We start from the raw sequence: 10274 nt of genomic DNA, 5'->3' as shown, positions 1-10274 counted from the left end.
ACTTAGAGCTACTTAGGATAAATGAATGTAGTTTCATGTTACAATAGAAAGAAAAGAAGGTTAATTTCGGGTTATTTCGATTTTTTTGGTGGTTACGAGGTGGGTCAAATTGACCGATCCTATTTTGAGATTAGGGTAGAGAAAATAACATATAAACTATAAGGATTTAGGGAAAAAAAAACGTTTGAAATGCATTTAGGAGGTTTTAGGGATTACACAAAGGAAATTTCAGATTTTTGAGATGACGAAAAGTATTTTTAATTTTAACATAAAAATTACTTTGCACAAAGACTATTAAAAACAAATACTAAATATATTCATGGACAAATATTTATTTTATTTTATTAAAAGTACTTCACTAATACATATGACTTTTTGTATGTGAAGGTCTTGTAATATTAACAGAAACACTGCCAAATTTCGTGAAGACATACCCAATATATAGAGAGTTATAAGTATTAAATTTATGTCAACTTTAAACAAGTACAGAAGGTCATGTGACTCAGTCAAATTGACCGACACCATGTTGGAAGAGTTAAATACAAGTATTACTCTTAAGATATATATAAGAAAAAAATATATTTAAAACTTCTTATCAAAATTTCCACAAGTAATTATTATACTTACCAAAGACAAGGTATGTCCATTGTTTATTTGGTGACTATTTGACCTGTTGGAAGCTGGATAGCCCATTACAACATTAGGTGGTGTGGTTACATGGGTTCGAGAAAGTGGTCCCATACCTGGTCGCATCACTGACTGCTGCAACATTACATTTGCAGGTAAAGTTGAGTGTAATCCACTTTTAGATCCCATCAGAACTGAGGATGATCCTTGGAGGTTTTGATTTCTTATCTTAAAAAGAAGAAAAAAAAAGATATACAAAAATACATATCAGACACAGAATATGTCAAGTGTATGAAATTAATTTTTTAAGTTGCTGGTCCACTGAACAAGAAATTATATACTTACAGTTTTACTTGTCTGTGTCTAAGTTTACTAGCCCACTTGCAATGTGCCACAGTGCCATGCCTAACCATTAAACAAGTGTTATACTTACATATACAAACAAATTTTGTAACACTTTAATATATATCACTGCACAAATTTATTTTTACTAAAACCTGTTCCTAAAAATAGCATGAACATTAGATGTAATCTATGAATTTAATGATTTTTGCAGTTAATAACATTAATTTTTTCAGGATTCACTTGTTTCTTCATCAATATAAGAAAATGTAGAAACTCTCCAAAATAAATTGCAGCATCACAACATTCTTAATGGTTAAGTGTGAATTCAAACTTCCTAAAGAATGAAAATTTTTTATCACAAAGTTTAAAATATAAATGAAAGATACTTCAGCAAAGATTTCAATTTAATCAAACTTAGAAATCTTAAATCAGTAATTTCTGAATAACTGAAATCTAAGTATTTGGAATAAAACATACTGTTATGATGTTTATACAGTAACCAGTATTTTTCATGAAAATGACAAGACATTTTCTCTCTCAAGTTACTGGGCCAGTAATTACATTGATAAACTGTAGGTAGGATATTTTTGGTTACAATAATTACAAGTTTGGTTATTGACAAGCCTGATTAACTTTTAACTGGATGGCCATTAATATCCAATTAAAGTAGACAGATAGTACTGTGTATTTAATATAAACATTGAAAAAAATCATTCTCTAGTTAATAAATGAAGTATAGTTTGAAAGGCTAATTATTTGTTTAAGTGGCAAGTTTAAAAACCAACTAATAACAGTTTTATAATGCGGTTCAGGTGTAAATTTTTTCCTTCACTGTGAGCAGTATTTACATATCCATGTTACAATAAAGATAAACAATAAATATTAAATTTTCTGAATGAAATTAGTGAACTATTCTATTGTCTAAAGTAATATATGTCATATGATTCAAAATGTAAATATAAGATTAACATACACAGCTCATGATAAGTAACAGATTAAATACAAAGTTCGTGCTTTCATATGTTACAATAACTAGTCATACAAACTTCAAGTATGACATAGAAAACTAACTATCAAGGAAGAGGAAATAAAGACTGAAGGAAGGAGAGACTGTAGAAGACAGAGGTTGACTTGTGAAAAGAGTCTATCTAAATTTTTTTTATGTCTCAAGGAGAAAAGACCTGTGGAAGATTTTCACCAACATCCTATGTGGATATGGGTCATAGAAAAAATTTTAATGTGTTCAAAATTTATATGGCTACAAGTTAAGTAGTCACTGACAAACTAAAATACTCATATCCTAGTACTATTTAGTTGTTAACTTTTAATGATTCTGTAAAATTATCAGACAATTCTATGTTGCATAACAGGTTGAATTTCTTATGAAATATATTTTCATATTTTAGTGCATTAGGTATCTTACATTTGGTATTATTTGATAACTTCAGTGTCTCAGATAATAAACACATACAACTTTATTTCCTTACAGATACAATTTCTACATAAATATATCTCCCATCATATTTCTGTTTCTCTTTTGCTATTCTAGAATATTTTACCACAGAGTATCTATTGCTCAAAGATGTTCATTTACTCTCTGACATACATCTATTTTAACTCAATGATGGACTGTCAGCTGTGTGTACATTAGAGTTGACACTTTTATACCAGATGTTAATTAACAAGCCATAAATCATTTTAGCTCCAAAGCAGCCTAACAAGACTTACCTGTATTATACAATAAGCACCCATCATTACCACCCACATACGGTATAAAATGCTTAGAAATATGACACTGCAGTCACCTTACACCCAGTAACTGTTTTAGCAACAAATATATCATACACTTCTAAAACATATGTTTGAACTAGAAAACTATGCATCATTAGATGCTAGCTGTCCCAACATACTTTCCTAGATAAAACTTTCTTCTTTTCTGTTTGTGATTAACATTAACAAAGAGCTGTCAGTTCCAATCACTCAAACTGCATGTACAATACATACTATACATATTAGATCAGGATACAAAGTTAAATAAAATATATGAAAGCATGCATACTTAATATGCCATTCTTACTTGAAACATTTTGCTTGTCCCTGAAAGACTGCCAAATTTTGTTAAGATATACACAATATATTGAGAGTTATAAGTATTAAATCTATAGACTTTAAATGAGTACAAAAAGATCACGTGGTCGGTCAAATTGACTGAGCCCATATTGAGTGTGTTAATTGTATAAGAAAATATTTTAAAATATCCTCAATCTTGCCTAGTATGAGAATTGTGACATTTGTTCTCTAGGTCTTCCCTCTTCTCTAATTTATTTACTATCCCTCTGATAAATATGGAATATAATGTAAATTACTCAGTATAATAGTTATTACTCGGCAATGCATAATTCTTATAATCTTCAATCTTATTTGACTACAAAGCCATAAAAAGGGTTAAAATACTGGTCATACTATGAAAAACAAACATTCCAAGTAAAAGTAAAAAGGCATTAGTATATTATTCAATTCAGAACTATACTTAATTTACAAAACTTTAAAAATACTTGCCATCTGAGAAACTGTCAATGGGTGCTGGGGTGCATTTTGTTCAAATATTTTGCCTGATAAGACAGAGTGTCGTCCTCTATCTAGAAAAATTGAACCAGAACTTGACTGCACATTACGGCTTGCAGGTGGCGCTATTTTTCCAGGCAGTGGTTGAGTTGCTGACAACATGTTATCTTTTACAGTCTGACTCTGCCTTAGTTTCTTCAATAAAACCAGCTTCACTTCCTCATTTCTTAGTTCTTCTCGCAACTTACAAATTTTCATCTCTTTCTCACATAGCTCTTCTTCATTAAGATCTTTAAGTTTTGGTAATGGAGGAAGTTCAACATCATCTGAATCAGAAGATTCAGGCTGATTATCATTCTGCTCAACTTTTTGGTAACTTTCTACATGATCACTGCAATAACTTTGGTCATAAGATTCACGAAAACAAACAGCTTTAAATGATGAGGATCTTAACTGCAATTTTTCAATATCTTCACCATCATTATTACCAATACTTGGTACATTACTGTCAACAGCAAGTATTTCCTGATTTTCACTAATTTTTCTCTTCTTCATGCTTAAATCAATAGTCTCAGAAACTTCATCATTATCTCTGTATTTTCTTTTCCTAGATTACAGAAACAATTACAAATCACTTTAAAAAATTTTAATTGATATATATACTGTTAAAACTGAAACATTCTGGAATATTACCCAATTAAATTTTTCCTATAATACACAGAACAGGAAATGTTTTTATGGAAATATTTAATAACAATTGAATTAAAAAGTAAGCAACTGTTAAATTCTGAAATTAGTTTTTATTTTTCTCTACATGTAACGATATCTTCCTCATTCAAAGTGTACAAAAATGCAAAATCACACAAAAAGAAAACAACAACAACATTTAAATTAAAACATTACAAACTTACCTTATTGACAAGTCTGCTACCTCTGATTCTCCCATGTTGTCATTTTCACCTTCTTGGATATAGGTGATATCTGGCCAATTGTTGTAGGTTTCTCTCTGCATGATTACCTAAGTCTGTAAAATTTATCATTTAAGGCAGGAGGAAAGCTAATACAGTCGTATACATTTCATGTAAAGTAACTGTTATGGTAACGTTACACGTTTGTCTTAAGTTATACAAAACATATTCTTATGATGCCTACTCCATACTTTGGACTGTTTCAATAGAAAACTTTTGGAGAAAAAGAATTATCTTAAAAACAATATTTTTTATCTGGTTTTACTTCTTGTTATACACACATTTCATAGCTTTCCATTACTAAAATGTGGTTGAACCAGTTGAGCTAACTCTTAACTTATTTTCTTCTCATTACAAATAAGTTGTAATATGAAACATGTTAACATGCACACTGTATAACACACCTCACATCATGACTAAGAACTACAGTTGGAAAAAATTACAAAACACACACAACAAAAGAACATTTGGTCCTTCAAGGCTTTTCTTGAATATCTAACCCTTGAGAAAAGTAAACATTTAGACCCACCCTTTATTTTTTGGGGAAATTAACAATTTACCTATGTAAAGTGATGGTCTCCACTACTCCCAATGACAACTCATTCCATAACCAAATCACCCTGTTAGAAAAATAAAACTGTCTTAATTAGAGCCTAGTCTGTCTTTTCCAAATCTTAAACTTGTGTCCTATTATCTTTAGAACAAAACACAAATAAATCAAAGGCCTTTACCCCATCCATCCTTCAGATAACCTTATCCTTCTTTTATTGAGTGAAAAAAAAAAGACCAATATCCTTTCTTAGATAAGGAGACCAAAACTGTACCAAGTGAAGCATAATTAGTGATTTGTACAGAAATAATTATATCTTTTTTGACCTGTAATCAATATGTCTATAAGAACACTAAAACTCTATTAGCAACAAAACACCACTGATATGGCTTCAGTGACATATGCCATTATACCAAGATACTTTTTTTCAGTCAAATTACTGAGTTTCCATCTATATTTAACATATGATCTCCATATTATAATAATCCAAAATACATTCCTTTGCACTTACTGTAATTACAGGTCTTTTGCTAAATAATTGTTCATGTTATCAACTAATCCAAGGTATTCTGTAATATCTTAACATCCTCAATACTGCTAAAAATAAATTATTGTCATGAACAATTTTAAGGTCTTAAGAATGAAAGCAAATTATAATACATAATAATAAGTCAACCACACTATATCTGCTATATCCACTACCAATGAAACCTTTCACCCAATAGCAGGGCTCATCAGGTTGGCTAGAACACTAGACATAGTAGTGGTCTAGATGCAATTTATTTATATCATCAACTGTTTAAAAAGCAGCTGTTATGATGAGAGCTAGATTAAATATGTATAATTATTTTTTCAAAATTTCTTTGCCATGTGTGTAATGTTCAATCTTAAAAACTAAATTTTTTTTAAAAACAACAATTATTTTATACACAATTCAATAAAAATGAGATTGTTTTATTTGTAATTTTCCTAATTTTAATAATTTCATTGCATTGTGCGTAGATGTTAAAAATAAAATATAAACATTTACCTTAAAAAACTTTTGATATCCTATTAGGAGGTTCTAGAGATTATGTAAATAAATCAAATATGAAACTATAACATGTATTTCTATATTTAAAATGAAAATCACCTTGCACTCGATTTGTTAATAATTTGAATGCAAGTAACTACAACAGAAAAATAACATTTTTAGTAAAAACACTTAATTATAAAACTGTCATTTCTTATGTAAAAGATACTTATGTTTGTCTGTTGTTTAAGAGCAAAGTCATGATGGACTGTCTGCTGTGTCTATCAGAGGTAATCGAACTCTGGATTTTAGCATTGTAAGTCCATAGACTCACCAAGGAACCAAGATACTTATGAGCTTTAACAAAATATTACCAGTTTTTTGAGAGGATACATTAAGAAATCTTAAGAGTTACCGCATGTATTGTTGCACAAGTGAACTTCTTGACTATTCCTGCAAATTGCTCGAGCCCACTGCAAAAGGGTTAATCAACAACATTGTTACAGAAAATGTGACTGGTAATAACAATCTCTCTCTCTCTCTCTCTTTCAATTTTGTGTTATTGTTGAAGGTCTGTATCTACTTCCTAATCAAACTTAATGTTACTCTTGTTCTGTTCTGCTGTTTTTTAATTATTATTAAATAATCAACAATTTTATGTTAAAAATACTTTTACTATGAACCAGCCTGGAATGATGACTGTTAAATATATATGTCTGATAAAACCAGCTGCACTTATTTTAATTGGTTGCAACAGTGCATTCTTCCAATGCAAGCTTACTGTAGATAGCTATATACAAGTACGCATCAAATATGTGTACATAAACAATACACATTTTTTTTAAATATTAAAACAACGATACTGTTCTATACAACGTATTTTTAACCTTCTGGATACATGTAAGTAAAAGTAAACATTTCACAACCTTTTTTTACAGTTACATTCAAAATTTAACTACTTAATTATTAACATATGTCAATAAATTTGGCATCAAAAATAATTAATAAAACAAATATTAATACAAGTTTTAATTTCTTAGTCTGAAAAGGAAATATTTAAATGAATTCTCAATCTTCATTTCTCTATATCACGAGACACTTATTTGTTCCAAACTGCCCAATTTAGATATTCTTTCCACCTCTATTGGAGCTTATGAGTTTCAATATGAATTACAAACTTATACTTAGTTAGCTTTTATCAAGACTTTGACTGCAAAAAAGTACAAGACCCACATGTAAGTACTATCTTTTTATTATGCATATTTTAATTTACTGTTATAAAAGTAACTAAGATGCAAAAATTAAAAACTTATAAAGTTAGATAAGAAAACAAATAAAAAAAACACTTAATAACAAATTTCTTAGCAAGGTATTCACACAACTTACACATTATTACATAATTCTAAACTTCATTTCCTGTAACTTCATATTTACTTGCCATGCATTTACAGCTTTGATGTGCATGTTCAAAGAACAATAAAATTAAATAAAACAGATATAAACTGTAATGAGCTTGAGGCTGTTTTGGAGAAATAGCTAAGTTTTTGCTACAAACTGCAACCCTTTTAGAAAGATAAAAGGGTAATTTAGATTTTTTTATGTGGTTACAAGGTCGGTAAAATGGACCTAGCCTGTACAGTGTTTAGGAGAGAGAAAAGAACTAATAAAATATAATTTTACTGATAAAACTCCTGATATTTAATTTGGAGATTCAAGAAGTCATGAAAATGAAACTTCAAAACTATAAGATTAAAATATTTATTTTTAATCACCTTGTACTCAGATTAGTGAGAGTCATAATCAGGCTATGACTCAATAAATTCATAGACAAATATTTAGTAAACAAACTTAATAAAAAAAAATCTGATTTTTTGTTTACAAAAGATTTATGACGTTCACTAAAAGTTTGCGAATATACACTCTTAACATCAAATACTACAGCATGTAGTTTCTTGGTTACGTGGTAGTTAAAAGGTTTGTCAAAATGACCAAGCCCATAAATCAAGTTAAACTACATGATAGTGTTTTATTCCAATTTATTTGGATTACATGTAAAATAAAAGGATTTGAAATCAACTGGTTGTCATCAGTAATGTATGCAAATTAGTACTAACAAAGGTTTGTACTTTTGTTCAGTAGTGTTCTGAGCTCCTGGAGGTTAAAATCTGCTCTTCATTACAGCACTATCAACATGAAAATTTATTTTTAAAATAGAAATACCATAAAATAAAATTTAAGGATAATAAGTAACTTGTTGGTCCATCTAGGCTGTCCCATACACTAAACAAAACTTCTACCCTGACACAATTAATATTCGTGTTTCCTAATCCTACCGTTCTTAACATTAAGTATGAAAAAAGATGATACACCAACACTATCAATTCCCTTTTCAATCTTAAACACCTCAATCAGATCCCCTCGACGCTGTGTTTTTCAAGTGAAAACCATTTCAGATATCTTAACCAACCCTTCTATGACAACCATTCCATCCCAGGTATCATCCTTGTAGCCTTCCTCTGAACCTTTTCCAACAATTCAATATCCTGCCTAAAGTAAGAAGAACGAGACTAAATATAATACTCCAAATAAGACCTGATCAGTAATTCAGCAAGTGACTGAATAGCAGAATAGATGTGATAACTCTCACTGTCTAACACTGAATAACTTTTTGGATACTGAACTAACTTCTTTTCAACTTAATGAATACTTAACAGAATTTTTATAATTAATGTACTCATGTTAGTTGAAATTTCTTGATCTTAACATCATACACCCTATAACATTTAAACAAAAACACTGAAAATATAAATTACAACATTATTGCAAGCTGTATTTTTAATGTGTTTTTAGTTTGTTAGGTATCGGAAGCTGCAGGACTTTGATGATGTAATGATCCAGAGACTATGCCAAATATCTAGAACAGGGCCTAGTTATAAAATATGAATGGAACACTCAGTTAGAAGCTAGTGGTGAAAAGTGAATGAATGTGGATACAGTTAAGATGATTGCAGCTTTGTTTTATAGTTGTTTTACTAAAATAATAGAGTGAATCAATCAGCATATTAGATATCACAGGTACTTTGTACAAGTAAGTTGATTTTATGTTAGTCCTAGTATTGTTAGAAAGGTTTAAATATAACTTTTAATGTAGGTTTACAACAAATTATGACAGTGTACAAGTGTTCAAGCTAGAAGAAACGTTAAAGGATGAAATAAAGCAATGTATGCATAAAAAAATTGTCAAAATTTATTTGCAAAATCTCTATAACCGCCTAATAAAATCCAGATAAATATCAAATGTTTTTTTCAGAAAAACTTTATATTTTATCTGTACAGGTTTGACCAACCGCATAACCACCATAAAAAAAAATCAAAAAATAAGATTTAAGTTAGGCTTTTTTCATTCTAGAATGCTATAAATATTAACAAGAAACCACAAATGTTCATTCTAAATAGCTTAAATCTTGTAACATTATACATCTATTTATATTTGTTATTTTATTGACCTTTCAGTCATGTCTGACTGACATTACAAAAGTTACAATCACGACACACATGCATCTTATGTTACCATATCCTATGGTGTAATACTGCCATTTACAAAGTGATCTGTCTTGGCTTTGTTCTAGTGGACCAGTATTTTGTAAAATAGTCCCATTTGAGTTATAATATATTATAAATATATATAAATATTATTATTTACAAATAAATTCTTAAACTTCAGTTATTTTTCATAAAACATAGAACAGAAAATAAAGAAATATAGATAGCAATGATCTCTACTACTTATGATTGTAAAGAAGTTTGAACTTACTTGCCGTACCTTGCATGCTAAGCCTTGCCAAATTTTGCACGTGGAGAGTGTAAAACAAAATAACTTTAGGTTTTATATATGCATTTTGAAATAACAAAAAATTATAAGTTAATCTACCAATATCACAGAATTCCACTGTAATTTATCAGGCTTACTAACTAAGCTTTATTTCAGTCTAAAAAAAAAGATTGTTTTTCAAAATCCATTTTCTCTTACCCCTTCCTTCTGAGATTGGGAACAAAAAGATTAATTTTTGGAAATAGACACCTTGAAAAGGCTAAGAAAACCACATGAGCAAAATTTTGAGCTTTTGATTGGTTATAAACACGTGATAGAACAAAGTGGTTTCATGTAAGCAAGTATTTCCAAAAAATGGAAGAGGTGGGTGAGGCT

At 29.4% G+C, this 10274-nt stretch overlaps 1 protein-coding gene across 4 annotated transcripts in view; it reads right to left on the bottom strand.

The window, feature by feature from the left end:
• Positions 1 to 10274, bottom strand: part of LOC106462372 (transcriptional repressor p66-beta-like) — a 28978-nt gene that overhangs the window by 9395 nt on the left and 9309 nt on the right. For 3 of the 4 annotated variants that reach the window (XM_022389617.1, XM_013922291.2, XM_013922290.2), the window contains exons 2-4: positions 4449 to 4561; positions 3532 to 4144; positions 628 to 855 (exon numbers count right to left, since the gene is read on the bottom strand). In XM_022389617.1, coding sequence (XP_022245325.1) covers positions 628 to 855; positions 3532 to 4144; positions 4449 to 4549 — 942 coding nt within the window. In that variant the 5' untranslated portion in view covers positions 4550 to 4561. The remainder of the gene's footprint in view (positions 1 to 627; positions 856 to 3531; positions 4145 to 4448; positions 4562 to 10274) is intronic. The other variant, XM_022389618.1, reaches the window with a different exon arrangement.

This window comes from Limulus polyphemus, unplaced genomic scaffold, assembly GCF_000517525.1.
Source record: "Limulus polyphemus unplaced genomic scaffold, Limulus_polyphemus-2.1.2 Scaffold1152, whole genome shotgun sequence".
NCBI lineage: Eukaryota > Metazoa > Arthropoda > Merostomata > Xiphosura > Limulidae > Limulus > Limulus polyphemus.
This window is presented reverse-complemented; position numbering and strand designations above follow the sequence as displayed.